Raw genomic sequence first — 27,906 nt, forward strand, 5'->3', positions numbered from 1 at the left:
CTCTCTAATAGTTCTATGTCCTTTTTATGTTCTTAACATGGTTTCCAGCCTCTATCAGAACATACACAGGGAACGGTGTTTATAATGCCCACTGAGTTTTACCCAGGGGCAGTTTTACACAGGGATACGCGCATGGAAGACAGAAGCCTCACTACCTCCACATTCTGATACAACAACCATGTTGGAGAGACTCTGGTGGAGCACTGTGAGAAATGCAGTTCATTTCTCATGCAGAAGGACGAACTCTTCCCCAGGGAACTATACTGCACACTGCTTGACAGCAAACCAAATTTCAGGTTTGTTCTCTGGTATCTCTGTGGTCAAACACAAAAGTGTGTATTGACATAATTCCTTTCATGAACATCCCTCTAAATTTGGAACCAGTCTAAAACAATAAAAGAGAGAGTCACAGACTAGTCCTACCCATTGAATGGATTAACTTTGAAATCCGAAGATATACTCAATCTTTGTATATCAAAACCAGTCTTCACAGCAGGAATCTCCACCTTCAAATAGGGAAATACGCTGAAGCTCCCAGCACTCCAGACATGGAGTGGTCTGTTGACTACCTTACATACTTATCTATTTCAGTACTTTACAACCTCTTCTTTTCATTTACTGAAACAAAAGTAAAGCTTCTGTTTGCCACACCAGACTGATTCGGCATCCAGACCTTTCTGAAGAGTTATAGTGCCTTGTTTGCCAATTCACATGTGACAGCCCTACTTTCTGCTATGAAACCAGACTACAGCAAAATGTGGTTTGGTACATACGATTGACTGGCCTTAAAGCATGGAAACTGAAGAGTCAAAATGTTAACTATTTTCTTAAAAGTTAAGTAATTTATTTTACCTATCACTGTATTTCACCTCCTCTCCATTCTTAGCCCAGCTGATGGTGGGCTTTGGGTTTCCCACTGCTTCGCAGTGAAGCAGCACACTCAGTGTGCCACTGGCTAGGACCACTGTCTGTCCCAGGTGGGTGACAACCTCTGAAGCAGAAAGCTGTTGTGCTGCTGAAATCTTTCGGAGGATGGCAGGCTTTTGATGAGGTCTGCGCAAGCTGTTTGTCATGTCCATGGAGGTGGGAAGAAGTGCTTCAGCAGATGATGTCCTCAGGGAGCTAGTAAATCCAGAAACACGTCTGTGGAAAGGGTATTCCACAGAAGCTGAGTCAACTCTTCGCCTTGATGCTTTGAGGACAGATTCCTGATGCTCCAAGTGACTCCTAAAAATGTCATGAGCCAGCTGTACAACAAGCTGCTCAGTGTAGATATCTTTAAGCTCCTCAGGTTGCTGAGACAAATTCCTTATGATATCATCTAAGCGTTTCTGCTCTGTGACCATAGTAAACGGCAGGTTATATTCCCGGCTCTGGTCTTCCTCTGAGGATACGTTTCTCTCCATGGGCTCCTGGGCTTCCCAGGACTCCAGATTTTCCCCTGGCCAACCCCCGTGCTGTAGCAGCCTTGAGACAATATCATCATACCAGCTGCTAGGCTCAGCAATGTGCCCTCGCTTTTCAGCCTTGCTTCCATTGAAGAGAATCCCATTGATATGTTTCTCCTGTGTTCGCAAGGCTTCATTTAGGCTGGCCTTTCTCATGGACTCTTCCTCCCTAATGACAGCTGGCTGCCCAGGAATGAGCTTCTTGTTGCTTCCTATTAGTTTAATTACAAAATGTTCACGGGCTGGCCCTGCTATGCAGGTGTATGTCCCAGTGTCCGAAGGCTTCAAACGATGGATTTTCATGTAACCGTAGGGTGCAATAGTGATGTGAGCTGAGCTGATGAGCCTCTTGTCATCCTTCTCCCAAGTGATCATTGACTTCCGGAACCTCCTCGTGGGGCATCGGAGAATAACGGAGGTTTTGGGTAGCAGGTAGGCATACCCACCCACAATAAAGTGTAGCTTCTTCTGCTTCCTTGTCTGGATGTAAACTTTCTTTACGGCCACAATATGGGGACTTTGCTTATGAGCTGGCCTGTTGTGCCCTGAAATATCATTAATACTATTAGTATGTGGTACCATTAAAAAAACAACAAGCAGTTTACTTTGGTGCTGGCAGCGTTTGACCCATTAGATGATAATGGGAGAAACTGGCCACCAGTTACTGAACATTAAGCTGGACCAATCACAGTAAAAGGAATAACAAGGCACACTTTAGGAATGCAAAAGTAGTCCTGTCCAGGGTACATGCAGGAACCTAAGTGCTAGGAAGATAAACTTTATGTGAGGGAGAAAAATCCAATGGAAAGGTAGTTCTTGTTGTTAAAGTATTTAAATGAAGACTATTACCTAATAAATACATAAGAAAGACAGGTGTTTACCATCCCAAACCTGAAATGCAATGTGATCTTGCAGATCACAGCAGTAAGGAGGAGTGAAAATGATGCCAACTCAAGGAATAACATTGAACAGAACAAAACTGTCTGGAATAGGCTTAAAAATACAGGGTATATACTATTAAAGTGGAAACTTCCAGTTTCCAGATCTCTATGACCGATATCTTTGTTACAAAACACTAAACAAAACAGCACAAGTGTACTATTACTGAATACCATGCCACATTTGGCCTTAGCTTTGGTTCTGAATGTCACATCTTATTTTCTCCCCGACATACCCAACATTTAACAGGTTTTAGAGTTCATAATCTACTCTAAGCTAAAGCTAGGCTGCCATTCAATCTTTCACATATCCAGCTGTCTTGCTGCAAGCCAAGTAGGGAGACTACTGCTTTTGAGAAGGGCAGCAGAAAATGCATGAAATACCACCATAAAATACATCCAACTTATGTTGCATGGTTCCTTACAAATTCCAAGTCACAGAGGGTTCCAAGTGACAAAATGAAAAAAAAAATACTTTTTAGTTGATCTTCCACAAAATTCCTTACCAACCATTTTCTTTGTAGCTATCTTAGCAGAGTGTTAGTAGCCCAGGCACTGTCCAGTATCTCTAAGTCTCTATGTTCCAGTTGTGAAATTTAGATCTAGTTTTGGATCAGAATTTTGTGCCATTTCTTCCAGAAACCAGTAACTCTCTTCTGGCACATTGGGTCAGAACCAGCTCCACAGTAAGATTTATAGCTTTTATCCATTGACTTGTCTTATTCCTAAACAGAGCACGCTTGCTCAGAGACAAGCAGCAGCAGCAGGAGCAGCCGCCACCACTCTGCAATACTGAGCAACACTAGTGCAAGAGAAGGTTATGGAGCATGTGACAGCATGAATTTCTTAGTGATGGATATTCAAGCCCGCTTCCCCCAGACACTCCTAAGTGTCTTTTTCACTTACTTGCACAGGTAGCTAGTGCACAAGGCCTGATCAAGGATGAGAATGGCAAAGGTGGGCACAGTGAGGAATTGATGATGACAGAACCCCCAGTTTTCAGCATCTTTCTGCAAATAGCGTTTCGACTCTGGGTTCCCTCTCCACAACTCACTGAACACTAGGAACAGAATGAGAAACATTAGGAACAAAATTTATTAAAAGTAAAGGAGTGCTCCTTGTCCACCACCCTCACCCTTACCTCCAACCCCACTTTGCACACTCATACCACCATATGGGTCAGTTACAGCTTTCAATGTATTACAGGGGAAGAAATCAGAACAGCACTTGGCCATTCAGCTACAGATGATGCAGGCACAGTAGGGAGATGAAATAACAAGTATTTCTATCCTTTGTGGTTTTGAATCTTACTGTCCCCCCTTTTTTCTATCCAGTGATATCCCTTCTTTTAACAGTACTCTGCTACACTGCATAGCTTCTCTTTGCATGTTGTTTCTATTTATTAGTGTCTGTTGGGTTGAAAAATTCCTGATCACAGCCAAGAGCAGACCATGTTGAGTTGCACCTCGCAGATGAAAAATCACTTTGACCTATGCTTAATCTCTGAGCGCCACTCTTGCAGATCTAGCAGAAATTATAAATGGATGTTTCAGATACTGGTTTAATTCTGGTAGTTAACAGATATGGGCTATGCAAAAGAGTACAAACCTGTTAATACCAAACTGCAGTGCTCAATGCACAGGTGTATATTGTTCGGGGGAAGTAAGCAGGCATATTTTATTTCATACTTATGTAAACAGAATCACAGTAATTGAGAATGTGGTCCATTGCACTGGGACACCAGTGGTGGCCTGCAAAAGAACTGGAAAGCAGGCTGATCATTGTAAGGCTTACCCGCACAGAGATGCACACATTGCACTAGATCCCATGTCTACAGTGCAATACACATGTTGGTTGGAGGTGGAGTGAGGGGGAGAAAACAAACTGAAGGTGAAAAGGGCAAAAAGGCAGCCTTCAAGTGAGATGGAGAGGGAAGAGTGAAGTCAGATTTGATTTTAAAAAGTACCAAAATGCACTACTCACAATATGAGTAGTATGTATGTCAATATAAACCATGTAGCAACTTCTTGTGAAGGAAGAGAGATTAGGAATAGAATTGCTGCCTTCACTGCCAGAATGGACATGTCTCCTGCCAGCAGCCTTAATGAGAACAACCATTTATTTGAGTGAAATGCGGACAGATCACCACAAGAAGGCTGCAGGTAAGACAGCTCTATGAGGTGACCACTGTTTCATTTACAATTAAGGTACTTTCTACCTGCTTTCATGAAGGAGAACCAGGAGAGCAGAGGTAGAGATTGCAAGAGGGGGAATGGTTTTCTTTTTACTGGCATTAAAAGATTAAATTGTATTTTCATTAGTGCCGTCGTAAACGTAAAGACTTTTTTTCTTAAGCCGTGTGGGACTGGAAAGGGAGGCTGGGGAATGCTAGAGACTTCAGCAGAATGAGTTTGTTTTGCCATTCTTAAATTGAAGGAAGGAAGTAACTAGCTAACATTGCAAAAGCAGTGTCCTACAGTGAGAGAGGCCTGGCATCTGTAACGATATGCCTACAGCAGACTGGAGTAATTCCTCCCTTCTCTTCTCTGCATCATAGGGAAAGGCTGGAGTGGCCCCCAGCAGGAAAAGACTCTTGACAACTGAACTGCCTTCACAATGCGAGTCTTTGGGAAGAAAAAGCATTGAGCCTGAGGGAGCGAATATTACTCCTCGTGGATGCCTTGCATGAACAGAAGCAAAGGCTGTGCATGGACAGAGGCAGGAATTTATTGTTTTGAGCATGGGTTGTGTTTATGCCAGAAGGAAGGTCTTAATGCTTTGGCTGGATGGCGAACCACATTTGTAGAGGCAATCTCCAGAGACACACATTGAGCTAGCGGTCACATCCCCTACCAGGATGATAAGGACAGATAATAGGACAAAACTGAGCATAGTAGGCTTTGTGCAGTCTGAGCACATTTGGCTCCTTCATCTCAAGTGACTGAGAAACTTTGTCACCCAGAACAGCACAATCAATACTTATGCATACAAAGAGCATACCTGTGACCAGTCAGAGAGAAGCCATTCATTGGGACAGTCCTCATTTTTGCAGGCTTGTTGGGTAACTGGCTTTGGCATGGAGCAGAAAGTTTCTGGCAGCTCTAACAAGCTTCCATCTGCTAGGCGCTGCTTGCAAAGTATATCTCGCTTCTGGACACCACCTCCACATGTCTGTGAACACTGTGGGAGATGAGAGTCAGTCAGCTTGCATCACACTTGCACCATGGCAAATGAGGGCAAAAATTACTTGTGAATTTGGGTAGAAATCAATGTCTAGTTTCAGCCAAGAAGAAAATATAACAACAACAACAACAAAAAAAAAACAGAGATGTCACAGCAGACTTTGAAAAATGAAAATATTTTGGGAAGTAGAAGCAACATATTTTGATAATAATCCAAAAAAAAAAAAAAGCCACCAAATTTGCTTCAGCATTTCTGAAACATTTTGTTTTCAGAAATTTATACAAAAGACATGGAAGCAACAACTTAGAATTACAGTACGGAGGTTGAAAAGCTGTCCTTTCCTATACCCCACAACTGGAAAATGAGGCACTTGCACACAATTTGGAGGATTTAGGTTTAAGTGTCTGCCTGAGCTTTGTGCTACTGGCAGTGTCAGACAGTATGGAAAAGTCTTCACCAGCAGAAACTGATTCAAGAACTTCATTTACAGGATAGTATTATGCATATTAGATAACAGTAGCTATGATGTAAATATTTATCCAAATTCAGCTTATTAATAAAGAGTTTCTATTAGTGAGAAAAATGGTGGAAATTTGAGTGTGGTAAATAAGAATTTCTCCAGTTGATTGCTTTGCCTTTTCTTCCTTTTGTAATTTTCATATTTCTCTTTACTGAGCTGCATGAGGTCTACTCCTACTGCATTTCAAAACTTAACTGTTCAGTCTTGAATTCCTGTCCTTCAAGACTTCTTGCAGTATGGCATTCCACTGATTTTTAACTCATGTGAAAGCTGTATAACAGCTGCAATCTGCTGTTGGTCTCAACAATTGGTTTATAAGGTTAGTATAATAACCCATTAAACAACCTTCAGTATTTATGGCTGTCATGACAGCAGTGTGTGCTCTTTCCAAAAGGTAAGGAGGAAGGTTTATTTGAGTCAAACTAAAACTGGCTGATTAATATCCAGACAGCCCACCTCCCCTCTCTCTTTAATGTAAATATTCCTCTCTGTATCTATTTTCTACCCATGCAGGGCACGAAATTTTGAACAAGCAGATGCAGTCTCCTGCATTATTTTTAATTTTTTTTTTTATTTTTGGGAAGGTTGGTGTCTCTGCCCTATTTCTGAGATCTTTTTGTGGTGGCTGATAGGTGGCTCCCAATTCTTCTGCTTAGTCCAGACAGTTCAATTCCATTTCTCTCTTCACCTAGTAAAGGAGAAGGGTGAGGTTGTGCTATGCTGAAGTTACCAGGAATTGCTTATAGTTTGCAACAAGGAATTATGTCTGAGAAGTAGTAAACCACATGACGAAATATTAAAATATATACTAAGGCAGTTAAAAAGAAAATTATTTATAAAATCTTGGAGACATGAAAGGCCCTTCTCTCTTAGAGAGAGATATGCATAAACTTTAATGTGAGCCTCATTTTTTAGGATATACATTTTTCTTGAAAGATAGAATGGAAGTGCAGACTTGAACACTGTAAAGAAAGATGTATTTATGTTTGGTTTGGTTTGCTCTCTAATGAGTAAAAGTAGTTTTTGTCCCAATTAGAATGTTATGAAGCTCAAAAGCTTCCAAAAAATTAAGCAAGTAAAACAATACTTTAGTTTTCAGCAAAAGAAAACATTTATCAGCCTTTCATTTGAGAACAATTCATTCCTGAGGAGAGAGTAAATCAAGAAAAATATGATTAAAAGTATTATTTCAAGATTGCCTAAGGACTGCAGTCATATACCAGAGCCAAAATGAATTAGGCACTGTATAAACACAACAAAAGCATGTTCCTGCTGTCAGTCAAACAAATCCCAGGAAGTCTCTCATCATGACCAGATAAAAGAGTAAGACAAAACAGATCTTTTCTTGCTTCTTGCCCTTCAGTCACTCACACAGCTTTGTTTTATGAAAAATAACTCGCTACTCAGTGTCAAATGCTATCGACAAATGCCAGAGAAAGCCAAACACAGTAACAAGATTCCTCCTTGTCCGCAGGAACACTTTTCTAGTATACTGTATTACTGCACCGGAGCTGTGCCTGCACCTGTCCTTCACCCCTGGAAGCATTTCACTGGTCTGGGATCTCTGCTGACTTTTCTCCAGTGGAACCTTCCAGCTCCCACATTATTCGAAGAAAGGGGGTAGACCAATGGCAGCAAAGTTCACTTGGATTTACAGACAATATGAAGCAATAATTCTGAGAGGAATTATTTTTACACACATTTAGACACATCTTATTTAGACACAACCCATCTGAATAATATGCTTGCTGTCTCTGTGTTCAGAAAGGTCTCACAACTCTGTTACAACACAGAACTGTGCTTGTGTCACAGGCAGGAGAGATGTGCCATGGTTTCACCTCACCCACACATGCATGCAAAGTGTTTGCACTGTGTCTCCTGACATTCCTGCCTCCCACAGCTCCTGAGCAGAGCCAGTTCCTATATCCCTCAGCACCCCTTTAGAGGGGATCTAGGGCTTTGTGAGAGTACTGACTTAAAGAGATGCATCTCCCCACATTGCTACCTAATTATGCCTGGCTCAGCAATTAGCTTAAGGAAACATAGGGCAAGACTGATACTAAAGAAGACAATCCATACACCTAATTCTGCCATTTACTCATTCCTGTTTTTTTGTTTTGTTTTGTTTTGTTGTTGTTATTGTCTTTTTTTTTTTCTGCTTTTCACATATGCTGGCATAGGTATTTGAGCACTTGCACAGTGAGCCAGAGTACAAAATTAATCTAGGCTAAACCTAATTACTCTTCAGGCTAGCTTTAACCAGGATGATTGTGTGACTGCACAGCACCTCTGGAGATTCAAGGGAATGGGTGCTACAAATAAGGGCAAGAAAGAGCTCCCCACAGCAGCTATTGACTCCTCTGGTAGAAGTGCTGGCAAATGCCGTCCTAAACTGCTGGTGGTACTGTGGCCTTGGCTTCTTCTACTGCAGTCATCACTTTGATCTCTTCTGCTCATACAAAAATCTGCAAACAATAATTAACACAAAGGATTGATGGTCCCCACTGAAAGCAGAGAGGGAAAGCCAACCATCTCTCTGCCTCAGCACATGCTTAAGAGCATCCACGCACATGCATATACTGCACAGGATTCAGGCAAAAACACCAATTTCATTGTTTGGGAGTCAGGGAGGCTGGTCCTTTCTCAAACTTGTGGAAAGAAGTTTCCACTTGTGGAAAGAAGTAAGTAGTAAGTATCACTTACTCAGTAATAAAACAAAGAAGGACAAAGATTTATTAATGGATGTCTCCTATTTGAGGTCTGCAGAGTCGATATTTATAGTGGCTTGTAAAAATGAAAGCCTATATCCATATTCCTCCAGAAACACACTACTGAAAACATGATGAACATCCTAATGGATTTAGCTAAGGAATAGAACTGTTTAAAAAAAAAATAGCCTTGAATCTGCAAAAAGTTATTTAAAAAAATTGCTTGGAGTGTTACAACACTGATAATTATCCTGTGTTTATCTGCCAGGAACACTGGGTCTTTTAAAGGCATTTAATTCAGAGAATCCTCCCTTAACATGCATAAAGAGCCTTAGAAAAGAAAATGCTGTGCATTGCAATTTTGTTTGTTTGTTTGTTTGCTTAAAATTATTTTGAGAGAGTGCTTGGAAAAGCATGATGAACTTCATAGATGAAACCAAAGAAATGGCTTCAAATGGTGCCATGTGGGGTGCAGATGTTGCCCTCCACTGCCTGCGAAGCTTTACAGGCACCTTCCTCCATGGTCCTCTGTCTCTCCACAGGTGGGAACACCTCTCAGGGTCTCAGGGTGATGTGGAGACATCCGTAAGGTCTGTAGGTTTGTCTTCCCAGAAGCCTCCTGCAGGATTTGGGCTGCTGGATACTCCCTCCTAAAACAATGTGCAGCCATGCTGGCTACTCCCTGACTTGGCAGCCCTGCTGTGTGGCTGGAGCTCGCCTCCAGATGAAGTCTCAGCTACCAACATCCCATCCAGATGGTCTCTTCCCTTGCACATCCCAGGAGTCAACCAGTGGTAATAATGACAAAGTGCAATGCACTGGCCTCTGGATGCAGGTTTTCACATGGAGGTCATCCACAGGAAACCTGTGTGAGACAGAACTGCCAGGCCTGGCCTTGCTACAGGGTGGACCTCTTATGTACACAGGTTGGTGGTGTAAAGAAGGAAGACAGACATCTTTAAAAAATGAGAGGATGGAAATTAATTTTAGTGGATTAGTTTATTTTTTCTTGCACTATACTGTTCTCAAGAGAGGCAGATGACTACATGTAGAGAAGTGCCTTGTTTATGTCATTTTCTCCTGGTAAAAGGGAGTCACAAGAACTATTCAGTGGCCACATAATGAGGAGCTGAATATACAGCTGTCCTTCCTGCAAAGTGTAGAGGACCTTAGTTAATCCACAGCAATGAAATGCAGCACACATCCTCTGTCTCCACCTAGTCCAGAGAAGGCAGCGGTTAACACAAGAGGTGCAACCTGGACAGTCTTATTTAATTCCTGATTCCTGTTAAAGCCTTTACACTTAATTGAGTGCCATCCTCCCTAAGATCTGTTTCATCTTTCAACAAGATTGAGAGCCTCTGTGCAGATATAAAAAATGCCTAAAACATTACTTTAGACAGGCAAAAATGTGTGTGATTACACTGTTGAGGAAGACATTGAGTATCATATAATGAATGTCTCTTCTGACTGTTCAAATAAAGTTGCAGAAAATTGCTCTCTGTAGGGACTATGGCCAATTATAGGCTTTTTAACTAGCACAGGCACATCTTATAGCATATGCTAACTTTATTATATTATGTGTTAGTAAAAAGCTATTTACCAATATAGCATTCATGTGTGGATACAGCCTAGCAACACTGAAAAGTACAACTAAGCAAATATGTGTATGTGAATATCAGTAGACAAATTAATGTTAAAGCAAGAAATATAACTCAATTGTTTTAAACAAAGGACTAATGCCATAGGCTAGTTATCTAGTTTTGTCAGAACATCAGGCTGGCATAAATTTTGGTTACTGGGAAGGCTGCCCAAATCCAGAGGTCTCCCATGAAGTATGGCTTCACAGATTTAACAGCTTCATTAGGTAAGTACATTAACATCTCCTTGGCTGTTAAGTCAAAGGCAGATTTTATAGATGGATACTGGGAGTTATATGTAAGCACAGTGCCAACTGCTCATGGCTTTTTGATAACATGGAATGAATCCTTACACCCAGCAGAACTGAAGGTTTAAATAGACATTTTGCTTGCACCTCCACTGTACAGTGAATTTTCCCATTCCTCTCAACAGCCCAACAGTATAATTTCTTCCTTCTGCAGTATCATATCCAACATAAACACCTTTAAGTCTTTTGAATTGTGTGTTTTCATTTGCAACCAGATGGCAGCAAATAAACTTATTTCAGGTAGCCTACCAAAGACAGAAAGCCTTGTACAGATCCACTGAGTAGACTGAAATTTTCAATATTAGTGTAAAAAGGCATGCATTTCGTGAAGTACCTCACACTTATTTGTGACTTTGAAGGATGAGGAGTGTTTCTTGCCCTAAACTAAATTCTTATTTGAGAATAGAAGGAATACCCATCATGCTCCAGAGATCCTCTCCTCCCTGATTGTTGTAGCTTTGTATTCCTAGAAACCTAGAAATTCACTGCTAACTGGAATCCACTGACTCCACCTGACGATCACATTACAGATCTTTTTGTTTGGAACCTATGGTCAGCCATTAAAAGTTTTCAGTAATCTTGCATTAGAAATAGCAATGGCCATTATTTGCCTCTGAAAATCCTGATTCATTTTCATTAAGGAGCAAAAAGCCACAGTTTTTCATTTTTTAATAGCTCATTAGAATGATTAATGAATCCTCTTAATAGGTTAACTCAAAACAATCCACTGATCATGCATGTAATGACTATTTTAATAATCATAAGATGAGATTAACTCATACATTCTTACCTCTTGCCATTCTGTAGGATACCAGGAGGGTGGGCAGTCAAAGCGATTACAGGCTTGCACGAGGGATGGCTTAGGTTTATGGCACAATTCATCTGCCAAGATCACGGTCTCGTTAGTTTCTCTTGATAATAGGTGAGAACAGAAGACATCTCGTGTCTGCAATCCAACCCCACAGGTAAGACTGCAGGTGCTCCATTTCCCAATCTCCCATCTGTGAAGGGGTCAGGAGAGAAAACCTTAAGCACAATATGAAGTAACCTTAATCCCTCTCTTTTCAAAATGACGGAGTGAAGAAGCAGTAAATGAAAGGGATTTCTCCTTTTCTGACCAAAGTGACCCTTCTTGTAGCTGCAGGATGAGGTTAAGAAGAGTATTAACTGTTCGTCTGCATTTTTGGTTCTTGTTAGAAGCTCTTGGGCTTCAGGTCTCTTGGACTCCTGCAATATCGTAAGAACAAGTTTTGTGTTCTACATTAAAAGTTTTTGATGGGCAGGAGCCTAGATAATGTATTTCAAGACTGAATGGACTTCATTAGCTGGTTCTTTTCTGTCTTTAACCAAAAGAAAGAAAGCTAGTAACAATATTCATCAGAGGAATACATCGATGAATTCCTGAGTAGGAATTTCTTCCAGAAGATCCAGGGGAGTTCCTGGGGTTCCTGGCAGGCTTTTCCTTGTTGTTGAGTAGGGTGTGCTATGGCCTTGAAAGATGTAACAGGAGAGCAGAAAGACCCTCTTTACCGTCTGGGTAAACAACTACTACTGACCCAACCTTTCTCTGTGCTAGCTGTGTAAATTCTGAATCAACAGGATTTTTCATGGTTCATTTTCAGTGTTTATCACGTGAAAACCAGATTTCTGGTGTTTGTCGTACCGAAAACACCCTCTAATTCTGTCAGCAATACACAGAAAATTGCTTAAAATGTCAAGTCTCACTCTTGTACTCTACTAGAAGGCAATTCAGAGATATACAGAAACACATATACAAAGAAGTCTTGTATTCAGAGTGAGAATATAAGAGAATAGTCTTCCCATCCACTTCAGACAAAACACTAGACTGACATGAGCATACTCCTACATCCAAAATGAAAGTACAAAAGCCAGATACTGACACTTTTTCTAATCCTGAAGAATAGCTTTCTTGCCTGCATGATGTTACTGAAACTGATTGTCAGGGGAGTAAATTAAACATTCAGGACAAGGAAAGATCAGACAACCTGCCCTTGTAGAAAGCAAAGCCAGGCAGAAACTAAAAGGAGTGATGATGATGAAAGACACCCTCTGGCTCCAACAGGACCGAGGCAGACAATGAAGGAAAGTTATGAAACATGTCAGCAACAAGAAGCAGAATTTATGAAGGAGCTATGGGGAAAAACTCTGATAGTTTAGGATTAGCAGTCAATGGAAACAGCTCAGCATGTTTAAAATGCACCATGTTAGTAAACATTTCATGGAAAAAAAAACATCATCATACTCTCACAGAACTATTCTAACTTCTCTTTTTATTTTATAAAGTTGTGCTGTGTATTTGTTCCCTCTCTCTCAATAATATCCATAAACAAATTTAAAAGATTGTAGGTAAGAAATATATTTTCCTCAGTAGATGATAATGCAAAGGCCAAAAATGCCACTCTGCTCCCCTTCTGTGCCCCATCTGCTGATTACTTTGTCTGATTTCATAGTAGGACAGGATTTGCCCTGAGCATCACTGTATGCAATATTAATGACACTCTAGTTTGCTTTTAGACTACAGCCTTGGTAGTGAAATCTACCTCCTCTTCCCTAAATGCCACAGCTCTATTCTGCATTTTGCCGTTAACAACCAGAAAAATGTGTTTAACCCTTTCTAAAAATTGATACACCCTGCATAGTAAGGAAGAAGTTGTTATGGCCACTTTCCAGTCTGTAATACACTGAAGGCCACTTAAGTCTGATACCGGGAGCTATTTAGCAGTGGAAAAGGAGTGACATCTGGCAGCCAGCTAAACTAATCTGGAGTATGTTCTCCATATGAATGATCTTGGGGGATAGGTCTTCCCAGATTTTCCCATAAAATTGTCAGTCAGAATTAATGTGGATATCAGCTACCCTTCAGTTTTTGGCATGATCTAAACGGAGATGTTTGAGTAGGTGCTGAAAAGAAGGCATTTTCTTATTTCAGAATCTATTTTCATACATGGTTAGTTGCCAAAGTTGCTTTTATTCAAGTGATGGTAATAGCTGTTGCCTCCAGCAACTCATTGTTTGTTATTGGTATAAGAGCACAATGTTTCTGTTGGCAGTTCACATCTCAGTGGCCAGCAGGCCACATAAACTCTTTGGAGATCTTGGCTTCTGCAGAAGAGGGTGACTGTTTCTTCTTCCAGAAAGAAATGTTGCATTTCAATAAAGAGAAGGGATTTTTTTTCCTAATGTTTGAATTTTCTGTTGCAGGTTGCATCTGTTGCCATACCCATAATATAATTTTATTCACAATTCCTTCCAGCTGCTCTAAACAGGAGAGTTCTCAGAGGTGCTCAGGAAATATGAGGTCAAATTCTCTCTTACCCTTGTGTTTTCATTGACTTTTTGGGCTTTCATAGATACAAAGCAAAGAATGTAGAATAGAGTAGGGATATGCAAAGTAGAGTAGGGATATGCAAGTAACCAAAATCACAGATGATATAGATGATTGGCAGAATTTCACAGTCCTACACAAATAGAGAGATCAGTGATAACCTTATTGAATAGAATCACAGGACTGTAGGATTATTTTATAATAGCTAAAGGTGATTGTACCACTTTGTAAAATAGGTAGGAGAGTACTACTACAAGTAGTTTATAACCTATCTTTCTTCTGTTGGAGATAGTAATTCTTTTTATTTTTTATTTTTTTTAGTACTGTCTTGCTGCAGTAATACAGTTTTAGCCTTACTGTAGAGTGTTATGAAATGTGAGCTCAAATAATCCGTTTCTTATTTCATATGGTCTTTATTTGCACATTCCTCTGTCTTTTTATTTATTTATTTATTTATATTTTTGATGATTTGGCCACACCGAACTGACTTTTCCAATTAGTATGACTTGCAAAAAAAAAAATAAAAAAATAAATTTAAAGGAGAAGAATGGCATGATATCCTGCATGCAACTGATAATGCCAGAATTAAAATTCAAGTAGGATAATCTTACACTTAAAAAGGTAAATTAGGTAGTTACCGGATCAAGCTAAGGAAAGCTCACACAATTGGGTTTGGCATCTTTGTACGCTGACTGTGGTTGTTGTTATGGGGTAGACTTCAGGAAAAATTTGCATTCTTGCTAGTTTATAGTCCAGCTGAAGTCATTGGTTTGGTACTTCCTGTATTGCTTACCAAAGCCCATTGAAGAGATTGCATGGGTTTGTTCTGGAATATTCTTTTGATCCCTCCTTCTTTCTCCACCACTAGTGCCCAAACCTATATGAATATGTAGCAACAGAGAAGCAGTAGCTTTTTAGCCTTTTTCACAGCAGAACTTCGGCATATCTGTCCCCCCAAGCCCCTGGCTTGTCCTAGCTCTAGGTCTATGATTTCATCACTTTTCTGTTTCCATCTCCTAAATGCCTAAATAGCAGTTATGTATTTAAGCAAAACCTAGTCTTTAAAATATTTCAATTGTTGTATTTCATTAAAAAAACAAACAACGGAATTCAAAAGGTAAAAGGAAAGTGTAGTGAGCAGAGGATGGTCTTAAAACTCAAATTATTTCAGGTATCATCACAAATTCAAAACACTAAACTGATCATAGAAACTTGGCACTTTCCAGATGAACAATCTCCTGCTTCTTGCAGACTGTTGTGATGCCTCAGTATTTTTTAATTTTTATTTATTTTTATTTATTTTTTATTTTTTTTTTAGAATTGGTGATTTGGGCACATACATTTGTCTGAATGAACTAGTGAACCTGATTTAATTGCTCAAAGCAGTGGTTTTCCTTTATTTATTAATTTTTATACACAATGTTATGCGTGTGGTCTAAAACTCAACAGAAGACCGTGAAAAGCCAGACCAACCTGAGCACTAAATTTCTTGCACCTCCAGTAACTATAAAATAACAGAAGTGAATTAATAATGGTCATATTTTAGAAAAAGATAACATCCAGCTAGGAAATATAACAGTCAGTTCATATTATGAATTCTAATTATAATCTGTAATATGTTATTAAATAGTGATTTTATCAATAACTATTGTAATTTTTATAGGTCAAGGAGTAACTGATTTTCTGGAACATACTTATTGAGTGAGTCAGACTTCTCTGGGCAGTGCTTATGCATGTGCTTAATTTCAGGTAAACATGCACTTTCCACAATTCATCATGCTCAGTATCTTTTAAAACGTGAGCATTTGCAGATCCTTTAAATTAAAGAAAGAGAACAATTGCAAAGCTCCAAATTGCCAAAAAAGGGGCCAATGATCTGAAAATCTATATTTATATCACAACACAATTACTCTTTGCCATCATTGTAAAAATATTAGAGGTGCTTTTAAAAAATAGCTAATAATGCCATTTTCTTATAAAGAAAATTCTTTCAACATACTTAACAGAAATATTGCCTGCAAATGATAAATTCAACTTTAACACACTATACTTCAAGGAGTTTCAAGTTTTGTGAGGGCTCACATATTCAATAGAACATGGCCTGGACACTTGAACCCAATGTCAAACTGTTTAAAGGGAAAACAAAAAAGCCCCTAACACTTAACATGAGCGTGAGCTTCTAAATAGTGCTATCCAACTAATTTTATTTATAAATGAACTTTCTCTCTTTCTTGTGACAAGACAAAAAGTAGCAATGCTATATTGTGGCTAAGCAGTTTGGGTGAAGAACCGAGGGACTGCGTGAACAGAACCTTTCTCCTGGCTCTTCACCGGACTCCAGAGGTGACTGAGACCAGCACTGCTGAGACACAGGCTAGCCTGTGAGTTTGTGAATAACCCCTCTGAGTACAATGAGAACACTCAAGTGCTGGGCTTCATGCTCTTCTCCCACATTTCCCAACTTCAGATTTGCAAAGGCGTAACAATACTTTCTTTTCTCTTGGGTTTCATCCATGCTGTCTGCTTAGTCTGTAGTTTTGCAGCAGGGATGATCTCTTTCTCTGTCTTTATCTACTGCCTAGCACAATGGGACTCCCAGCTAGACAGGAGCCCCTAGGCATTAGTGTGTTGCAAATAACAACAGGGACAATAATGTACTGGTGCCTCAGTTTTGAAACTTCCTTCTCTTTTCTACAGAAACTGGACCCCACATAATAATTCTGCTAGCTAGCTAGACCAGAAAATGACACCAGTTATTAACCAGCTACTCATGGCAGGAGAGGCTGCTAGAATCAGAGCAGCTGCCCCTGTGGAGCCATTACCTTTCAGAACAAAACACTCTTGCACCCCCATAGTCAGCCTGGAAAAAGTAAACGATGTAGGCACAACTTAAAAATATATATATAAGCTTGAACCAAAGCATCCCTGTGGAGAGAATGGCTTTGGATCAGTCCCTGTATGCATGGTATATATGGTAAAAACAAAGCATTCTAAGCTGTTAGGTGTTATAAATGAAGGACATTTTCTAGAGATACACAATGTTCGTCCTGACAGAATCCCTTTAAGCACTGCCAAGAAAATTGAATACTGCACAGGAGAAGTAAATACCCTTCTACACAAAGACCTCACAAACTAGTTCTGAAAAAATGAAATTGTTGTCATTTTTATGTGGTTAAACCATATGAAAGTGATACAAAAGAACTCTTTTTTTTTTTTTTTCTTTCTAAAATAAACATTCATCAGTGTGGAGAGAAGTTTGCCTGGAAGCATCTTACTTAACATCTGACACCTGCCTGCATAGAAACATTACTCAGTGCACAAGGGAGTGGTAGCAGCTGTGTATATGCACATGCAATGGACTAAATCACATACTACATTAATATTGGCTGCCTCCTGTCCTCAGCCTGTGCATCCTGCATGGGATGCTGCATAGTGAGAAGAAGTCTAATGGGAGCACATACTTCTCCCTTTCTTTTCTGTTATTGATCTGGAGCTGTGTTTGTGACACATCTTCCTATTTTATTAGTGAGAAAAGCTTTCATGAGAATTCTTTAGCAGATTTTTCTTGGGTTGAGTAAGTATCTTCAGTGTCAGGTCTTAAATACCATTCAGAATGTGATCTTCAACTTTGGGCAGCAGAGAGAATTAGTGTTAATCCTGGATGGGAAGCATTGTTTCCTGTGAGGCTACAGGACTAAGATGAGGACTCCAAGGTGAGTTCCTGGCTTTATAATCGAACTAGTTTCAAAGAAAGGGGCATAAAAAGTAATGATTTAAATACAACTAATTTTCCATTCAGCTGTTAAATTATTCACTGTAAAATCAGACTCCTTTGAAGTGAAGTGTGAGAGCTAAGAATGGATGGTAAAACATTGAGTCGTGTCTCTAGGATGTAATCTCCCTACTTCCACGACTCAGTCTGTGTTAGAGATTAGAGATAACATTAGAAATACATGAAAAGTATGCATATATCTCAGAGGAAAAGTGAGATGTAACTAATATTTGAAAAAGTTGATACTTTATTAAGAAATAAAACTTAAAAGGCAAAGTTATTTTTAATTAAGAGTAGCAACAGAGAAATAAGTCATACTTAGTTGTTGTCCAGTGCTAGTCCGACAAAATTTTACAGCCTGATTTTCAGTATTTCTAATGTGACAAGGGAGCAGAACTGCTCTGTGCAACAGGCAGGGTAAGATTCAGGGGGCTGCTGTGCACAAGGAAGAGTAAGGATCTTTTCTTCAAAAAACATCTTCCTTGCAAGTGAAGGTAATCCATTAAAAGAGAAGCCTATGCAGCCAACACATGCATGCAGATCAAAGGCTCAATGAGAGTGTTCTGGGAGATGACAGAAGTGGCCTGCATTCACTCTCTAGGCTTCTTGGTATCAGTGAATATTGCAGCTCATTATAGCTGAAAGTGGCAGAGAGCCAATATTTATATAACAGAGCCAAATGGAGGAAAATACAGGAGGAACTCAGAGGTCAAAGAAGAACAGAGGGTAAATGGAATATGCAACAACTCTACAAATGGCAATTTTGGTTGCTGGAGTAACTTTCTGACATACTTCAAGCAATATATGGTTCCTTACAGCAAATAACTCTTGCTGCTCCTTGAACTGAAGGCAGAGTTCATCAACCATTAGATCAGGTCAGAAAAGAAGGTTTGTGTTTTTATGCCAACATTTTGAACAGTCAGAGGTTGTCCAGTGGGTCTTTCGAGGGACTACAGCAGATGCAGAATGCATATGGGGCAACATGAATGGCAACTTCAGGTAAGTGAATCTGTTTGGCAGAGAACTGTTTTGAGAGATTAGCAGGCATACTGAATACAGAAATGTATCTCACAGAAGAATTTTACGTTGTGTGATAATTGAGACAGAGATAAATGGTAGAAATGGCTGTGTTTGATATAGGTGCACAGACCAGATTAGGCATGATAAACAAATGAGTTGTTTTTTGGCTCAAGTTTAGACTTGGGCTAATGCTCAAAGCATCAACTTCTTAACAAGGATGTTGTTAAGATAGTAAACAGTTGTGAAGCAGAGTATGTAGTGTAAAGGTGGAAATCTAGTTAAGAGGTAATACAGGAAGGTTTGAGGAATAAGACAGAAAGTGCACAAATTGTACTTGTTGTAATGGCAGATGGCAGGCCATGAATGAGGACTGCAGGGTGGAACACGTATTTTGGAAACTACAGTGGAGCAGGATAATATCCCTTGCCCTAAACCTACACCAAAGTAATGCAAAAACACAAGAACCACTAATTTGTCAAATATATTGTACCTACCAGTTTATGAAGTCCTCTCACACACTTCTTCTCTGAAGAAGTAGAGGGAGAGTTTAAATTCAAACCCTGTTACCCAGACCAGAGCTGCTTTATGTCCAAGGCTCCCTGTCTCTGTTCACACTGGTGCACTCCATGCTTGGCTTTGTCTTGTAAGCCAACACCTTTTCATAAGCCTAAGTTTATGCCATATGGAAAATGTTAAAAAACAGCTGTTCTTGAAGAAGAAATCAACAAGCTTGCAGATACCAGAAGACAAAGAAAGAAAAAGCTCAGCAGGTGAGAAGGATGGGCAATGAACTGATCATTTGTAATCTGTAATGTATCTAAAATGAAGCATTTTGAAAATGAGATTGTTGGAAATACATGTAAATGGCTTGGAAAGAATATACAAGAAACCTGACTTGCCTATCTGTAAGATCAACATTCATGAACATGTGGTTTTGTTCCACTGAGCAATAAGACTCTCCTCAAGTCCAAAGATTCCTTTCCTGAAATGATCAGTCCAGGAAAGAAGAGAAGGAGATGTCACTAGACTGAATGGACAAAGAAAGCAGATTCATGAATGAGGCAGTGTTCAGACAACAGTGAGTGGGCTTAAGTAATTCTCTAACAAGTCCAAGTTTTGTGAGCAGTACGGCCACAGAAACAGCAGATAACATGAGCTTCTTGCTGACCTGGCTGGCAGTATTACAGGGATAATATTTTTGTTAGGATGAACTGTTCTTGAACTATTCCACCAGTGCAAAAGGTACAAACAGGCTGTCTTTCAAAATCAGGCATACATCTCTCTCTCTCTCTCTCAGCAGGAGAAGGGGAGAATGTATGTATATAGTTATGGTACTGTGGCTGAACTTGAGAAACTCCCAATGCCTGCTTATGTTTGAGTGTTTTTTCTTTGCAGTTCTTTTTGCAACACCCAATTTTTGCAACAGTTAGGCAATGCAAGAATCTTCTTCCAAGGGCACATCCAGACCCAATATTGTTTCTTTAACTTCCCCTTTGAGACCCTGATGCTTGCACTGATAATCTATTTAGTAACTTACTCATTTTTCTGCAATAAAAAATGGAGCTCCTCACGCAGAGTGAGAATGTTCTAAACTCATTTGACAACGAAATGAAACGGACATAGTTAAGTTTTTAGATTCATGGGAGAATCTACCAAGATTTGAGTCTAACCCAAAAATACATGAAAGGAAAGGTTATGGTTTTATTTAAAATGATGGTGTCAGAGAGGTTACTACGTATAAAATCAAATTTCTAATAAAACACTTTGTATCTCGACTCAATTAGCTGTAACAGTACTGATCTGTGGGCACAATGCAGGGTCTATAGAATAGCAGTTTAGCACACTTCTCCCCTAACTTTCTCTGAATGAGAAACTGTTTCTTAGATCTTGGAGAAAATCTTAGCTTTAGACAGTACAGTCTGCTTCCTCATGGGAAGAGGAATAAACTTGTCTGACATATAAGAACAACTTTGTTTAGATCAGGAGCTGTGACAGTGTGACTACTATAAATGGTTGTAGCAGGTTGTAGTGGGGTGGGGGTCTGTACATGCTCTTATGCAACAAGTGATAGAACAAGAGAAAATAGCCTCAAGTTGCACCAGGGGAGGTTTAAGTTGGGTATTAGGAAAAATTTATTCTCTGAAAGGGTTGTGCGGCATTGGAACAGGCTGCCCAGTGAAGTAGTTGACTCACCATCCCTGGAGGTCTTCAGAAGATTTGTAGATGTAGCTTAAGGACATGGTCTCGTGGTAGACTTGGCAGTGCTAGGTTAATGGTTGGACTTAATGATCTTAGATGTCTTTTCCAACCTAAATGATTCCATGATTCTATGATTCTCATTAAATTAAAAACAAAAATGAATCCTCTGTCCAATATAGTTAAAACAATACAAATCTGTGGATAAGCTGGGTAGTAATTAAATACATTGCCATTCACCTCTCTATAAGTGCTTCATATTGTTCCCAGGACTGTGAATGAGTAAGCTCTACGAACAGCTGGTGACATTGTGAAATAAGTCAGCTTAGCTACATTTCTAATGAGTAATTGCACACCACAAACTCCTCTGTCAGTGAGATTTTGAATGCTTAACAACGTTAGCAGAGAGACTAGGAAGTTATCAGGAATCGATCACTTAATTGAAGATGGAAATTTTAATGGTCAGAAATAGAACAGCTTACTCTGCTACTGTAGATACGACACACCTACTTGGCAGATTCAGCACACTTTGTTTAATCAGTCTCACTCCTTCTATAGGTAGTTAATTCACTTCAAATCAAACTGTAAATGAAAACACCTCCTCGATTTATTTCAAGTATGAATCTTTACTGATGTGTACGTATTGTACCGAATTGTACAGTACATTTTCAGCAGTTAAGGCCACATTTTTATGCTTCTTTTATACACCTCATCTTCTCATCATTCAATTTTTATTAGTTAAAAAGTATTGGGCATTCCTTTTAAACTGATACAATAAGTTACTTCAACGGTACTGTAAATGGAAGATATAATGGTTGTTTTCTTTTCCTCCTTTTTTAAAAGAAAGTGATGATGCATAGTAAAACAATCCATTTATAAGCCCCTGTAGCTAATCTCACAGGATAATGCTACTGTGAAGAAATTAATCCTGCCACAAAACTTTTGACCTATCACTGAATTTGGCTCAAGAACAAAGGCATGCTCTTTATCATTATTCTTGGGAAAACTTTCTCTCTAGAGTGAAATCCTGCCACTGAGGCAGTGAATTAATACTCTCAAGAAAATTAAGAATACATACAGAACAAGCTAAGAATTAGAATTTAATATCTGAAATGCAGAAGTAAGAGCATATTTGTTCAAAATATTGAAAAAAATCAAGTGGTAGCAAATATTAAGTTTTAGTTTATACACACATTAGAGAAGAGAAAGGTGCAGAGAGGTGGACTGCATTAAGGTGACTACAATCAGAAAACTAAGTGCCAGGAAAAACAAAGGAGGAAAAACAGTCCACAGTAGAACTCAGTCCCTACCACAGCTTTAAGCTCATGGTTATCACAAACCAGGCTATGAAAAGCCTGTGGTAGGCCATCATCAAATTCTGTTTCAACTTAAGGATGTACCAGTACCAGCTTGGCAAACCCATAACCCCAAGCTTTGTGTAGAAGAAAATCATCTACGTAGCTATACAGGACACTAAATAAGAAGTGTGGTCTATAATTGTTTGAAGTAAGAAGAAAATATGGAATGTTACTAAAAATGTATTTACAGTTGCACTCTAATGTTTTATGAGCTAAAATGGAGGAAAACGTCTATGAATGAAATCCTGTCTAATGAATGGACTCTTATATTATCAGAAAATTAAATGGCTGAGGAAAAATGGCCTGAAACTTTAAACTGGATTTAAAGACGGTGACTGAGATGGAGACTCCAGAGCTAACCACTGATCCTAGCAACCTGAAAGCTGCCCCAATCTTCATGTTTAAATGTGCTGAAGAGGTGCTGAAAAGTAGCACTCCCTATGGATCCACTTGGTGACTCCATTGCAACTGCTGTTGAGAGAGAAATAGCAAGGAATATGCAGTTACTTCTCCACCGTCAACATATCCAGCAAGAACAGGGAAGAGTGGGCTGTCAGGCACATCTTGGACAATCTCTTAACAACTGAAAGTATCAAGTGAGAGATTAAAAACAGGAGGGAGAGAAAAAGAAATGCTTTTAGGTCACATTAATACCTTTTAAATCTGGGGAAGTATTGCAGTAGTGTAGGTGTAGTAGGTGTACAGGTAATGCAAATATAGCGTAACAGAGTGATACCTCAGGACAGCAGCCTGTTTAGATGTCTTTGTACAGCACTGTCTTTAGTAAAGAAAACCTAAACAAAAAGTGTGATTGTGATTCTCCCACTGACTCTTTAAGCTGTTTCTTGACCTTACATCTTCAAATAGGGGTGAATCTGTCCAGTCTGGCATCCCGTTACTTATAATATCTGATCCTCCGACCTACTTTGCCAATGGTTCAAGTTGTGGACTGCAGATCCTAGGAGGCTTTCTGGACTACTTCTTAAGAGGCTGTGAAAGACATTCTCAATGCACTTTGGTTCAGGATAGACTTAAATATACTCCACTGGAAAAAAAGGCTGGAGTCTGTTAAAGACTGAAAAAAACACTGAACAAGTCTGGGACAAGGAGAGGATTCAGAATCACAGAATCATTTAGGTAGGAAGAGGCCTCCAAGATCACCCAGTCCAACCTCTGACCTAACACTAACAAGTCCTACACTAAACCATATCACTAAGGGCTACATCTAAACGTCTTTTAAAGACCTCCAGGGATGGCGACTCAACCACTTCCCTGGGCAGTCCATTCCAATGCCTAACAACCCTTTCAGTAAAGAAGTTCTTCCTAACATCCAACCTAAACCTCCCCTGGCGCAACTTTAGCCCATTCCCCCTCATCCTGTCACCAGGCACGTGGGAGAATAGACCAACCCCCACCTCGCTACAGCCTCCTTTAAGGTACCTGCAGAGTGCAGTAAGGTCTCCCCTGAGCCTCCTCTTCTCCAGGTTAAACAACTCCAGCTCCCCCAGCCGCTCCTCGTGAGACTTGTTCTCCAGACCCCTCACCAGCTTGGTTGCCCTTCTCTGGACATGCTCCAGCACCTCCATGTCCTTCTTGTAGTGAGGGGCCCAAAACTGAACACGGTACTCGAGGTGTGGCCTCAACAGAGCCAAGTAAAGGGGGACAATCACTTCCCTAGACCTGCTGGCCATGTTATTTCTGATACAAGCCAGGATTTTGTTGGGCTTCTTGGCCACCTGAGCACACTGCTGGCTCATATTCATCTGACTATCAACCAGTATTCCCAGGTCCTTCTCTGCCAGGCAGCTTTCCAACCACTCTTCTCCCAGCCTGTAGCGCTGCTTGGGGTTGTTGTGCCCCAGGTGCGGGACCCGGCACTTGGCCTTGTTGAACTTCATATGGTTGGCCTCAGCCCATTGCTCCAGCCTATCCAGATCCTCCTGCAGAGCCTTCCCACCCTCAAGCAGATCAACACACACACCTAACTTGGTGCCGTCTGCAAACTTACTGAGGGTGCACTCGATCCCTTCATCCAGATCATCGATAAAGATATTAAAGAAAACTGGCCCCGGTACTGAGCCCTGGGGGACACCACTAGTAACCAGCCTCCTACTAGATTTAAATCCATTCACCACAACTCTTTGGGCCCATCTACCAGCCAATTTTTAACCCAATGAATCGTATGCCAGTCCAAGCCATGAGCAGCCAGTTTCTTCAGGAGAATGCTGTGGGAAATGGTGTCAAAAACCTTAGATGCACCTAGAGTCCTTACTTCTTCAGTTCAAGGAGTTTAGAAAGGATGGGGGTCCACTCTGTACCTCATGACTCAATGGGAGGATCTCCTCAACCTTTAGACATAAACTGTTCACCAAGTTTGGGACTATGTTTGGATCCAGGTGCACCTGGACTGCTCTCTGAGGAGTTTAGAACACAATGGTGTCCATTCCAAATCTTGTGACTCAAGGGAAGGATCTCCTGACAGTTCGTCTGACCCTGTCCTCGATGCAGTAGATATCCAAGTGTATACCGACATCCTGAATCATGTTGAGTTGCTGTTTTATTTATGATTAAGCTTTGTTAGATCACTATATTATATCAGCAAAATACATTGCTGCTTCTCTCTCACAAGTGAAGCGCACATCATTTCCAACCATGACACTCCCATGTACAGAAGTCACCTTTAATGGACTAGAGAATACTCCAGCCCTTCTACATGTATTGAATTCATTTCAGGTTGTAGATGGGAGCACAGATTGCACTACATCTGACCTACCAGCAACCTGATGCTTCCCATCTCTGAATGCACAGAAAAATATGTTGATTTTTTTCTCCTTTATAGTTTGTCTTCATCTGAGAAACAAAATAGAACAAAGCAGATGGGAAATACTAGTAATTTATTACTTAAGCACACAAGAAAAGCAGATGCAAGGGAAAAAAAGAATAAAAGAAAAAGAAGATAACGTGCAATGAGCTAGCACAACCTAAGTTATTTTGATCCATCAGTCAGGTATCAGAACCACTCAGATGTTTACCAGTCTTCTCTTGCTAAATACAAAGACTTGAAGAAGTTGAGGGAGAGTGCTGGGGTGAAATCTTGTGCTATTCCTAGAACTGTCTGCTTTTTCTTCACTGTTTATTGGTTCTATAGCATTCAGCTGTTCTTTGTTGCAAAGGAATAAAAGTTCAGATTTGAAAATATGCAAGAACAAAGCTGTAGAAATTGCCTGGAATTTCCTCCATTTTCAGCCATCTGGTTTTCATTGCTTTGCTTCTCTCCTCACTCCTCCATACATGTTTACTAAATCCTTTCAACACACATTGACCAAGCTATTGAGCAGTTATAATTAATAGCACAGTTACAGCATTTTCATTCCCCCCTTTGGTAGATCTTTTTGGCTTACCAAGAGCTGCTCATGCTGCTGCTGTTATAAACAAGAGCAATTATATCTGATTAAATGATGACTGCCTCTGTATTTTGGATGGTGGATGCTGAGGAAAAGAGACTCTTTGGACTTGAGTCATTTTGTTGTTGAAAACAGTAAAACCAACATTACATTTTTAATTTTTATTTTATTTTATTTTATTTTTCCCCTTTGGCTCTTTTTGGAGTAATTTAGAATGGAAACATAGCAATTAGTGAAACTGAGTGATCTGCCCTTTCATTTTAGAGCTGAGAGAAGAAACTTCTAGACATTGAACATGTATTCTGTATTTAATTCTGGGAAGACTGTGCTCTGCTCAAGTACTGCTATATAATTCTGGAATCGATATAGCTTGATTGACACAAATTAAGTGACTTCACTGTGAGAGTGGTGAGACACTGGAACTGGTTGCCCAGAGAAGCTGTGGATGTCCCATCCCTGGAATTGTTCAAGGCCAGGTTGGATGGGGCTTTGAGCAACCTGTTCTAGTGGAAAGTGTCCCTGCCCATGACAGGGGGGTTGGAACTGTATGGTCTTTAAGGTCCCTTCCAACCCAAACCATTCTAAGTTTCTATGATTCTATGACTGAATTAAAATAGTCATAGTCTTCATTCCTCTCTTTCTGGGAGAAACCATGCTGGGTCTCCCAGTATATTAAAACAGACTATATCCTTTTTATAGAAAAAGGAAACAAGTCTATTCCAATTAATTAATATGAAATTTTACTCTGTAAGTATTGTGCTGAAAATCAGTTATTAGCTTCCAGCTTAGGAACCAGCTCCAAGGTTCTTCACTATTTTTCAGTTCAATGTCCAATGGGACGTTTTGTAATAGTGTTTTCCAGGAGAAAAGGGACTGGGCTCTTTTTCTGCCATTGTTCTTGAAGTTATAAGCAAAAACCTCTCAACAAAGTCTGAAACCACAGGAAACTCAGCTGCTTTGGGGTTTGAATATGGATTAAATCTTCCAGTTTTTGTGTGCAACCCATTGTGGTTTTGAAAAACTTCTATAAAAATTTAAAGCATGAGATTTTGCTGACTCTATATAGCTGTGAATATTTGAAGACAGATTTCCGTGGTTTAGTTTTTCTGTCTCTCTTCAATGGACTTGGAATAGGAATGTGCTAAGATACTAAGCTAGAATTTCAGTGGAAATTATAAAGCTCTCTCAGGTACTATACCAGCACCATCACATTTCAGTGTTTTCATAAATCTGAAATATTGCCAGTATGTTCTAGTTTTTACCATATTTTGTTCCAGGAGAGACCAGGATAATTAGGAATTAAAAAAGACATTGATACCACAGACTAGTTTCAAAGTGAAGCATTAAGCACATATTGAAGTCTTTTAGTTTACCCACCTTTATTCTCATTAGGGAGCAAAAAGAACAGCAACAGTGAAGATCTGCTTAGCATCATTTATCTTAAGTGTCCAAAAAGAATGAAGTAACATAATGAGAAAGAAATTACTCTTCATGGATTACTCCTACAGTATTTGTCCCAAGGTGTGAGCATTCTGACCCTTCAGAAAGTCTGCCAAAATTCTGTTTTCAATGCTTTTTTTTTTTTTTTTAAACCTGCATTAAACTAACTAAAGAAATTGTTGACCAGGAAAGGCATACACAACTAAAAGGCATACACAACTAACACTCTGAGAGGCTATGGAGAATGCTGCATGTAAGGAAAAGTGCCTGCAGCAGAAGCAACATTAAGATTGGAAGTTCTAATTTTCAACTGTTCTCACTCTTAAACTAAACAAGGTCTTGAACAGTATTAAATTCTAGACATAGACATTAGATTCTAAGCATGTTCTGATGTGCTGGTTCAAGAAATGTCACTGGAGTAATTTCTCTAAATATATCAGGAAGGAATTTTTGTTCTCTTGGGCAAGATTTCTCAGCTTTTTTTTTCATGGTGTGGACAACATTGCCTTGTCTTCTGAGACATTTGTCACCATCTCAGCTGCCTTTTCAACATACTGCCTCTTCTACCCACCACAACTACATGCTCTAACAGCCACTTACACATCAAGGCCATTTTAGGAAAGTG

At 39.8% G+C, this 27,906-nt stretch overlaps 1 protein-coding gene across 6 annotated transcripts in view; it reads right to left on the bottom strand.

Annotated features, from left to right (window-relative positions):
* The window catches only part of ADAMTSL1 (ADAMTS like 1), a 481,138-nt gene that overhangs the window by 51,120 nt on the left and 402,112 nt on the right, over positions 1–27,906 (bottom strand). For all 6 annotated transcript variants that reach the window (XM_066987715.1, XM_066987719.1, XM_066987716.1 and 3 more), the window contains 4 exons: positions 11,536–11,746; positions 5,387–5,566; positions 3,293–3,446; positions 853–1,993 (listed from right to left, as the gene is read on the bottom strand). In XM_066987715.1, coding sequence (XP_066843816.1) covers positions 853–1,993; positions 3,293–3,446; positions 5,387–5,566; positions 11,536–11,746 — 1,686 coding nt within the window. The remainder of the gene's footprint in view (positions 1–852; positions 1,994–3,292; positions 3,447–5,386; positions 5,567–11,535; positions 11,747–27,906) is intronic.

This window comes from Anser cygnoides, chromosome Z (assembly GCF_040182565.1).
Source record: "Anser cygnoides isolate HZ-2024a breed goose chromosome Z, Taihu_goose_T2T_genome, whole genome shotgun sequence".
Taxonomy (NCBI): domain Eukaryota; kingdom Metazoa; phylum Chordata; class Aves; order Anseriformes; family Anatidae; genus Anser; species Anser cygnoides.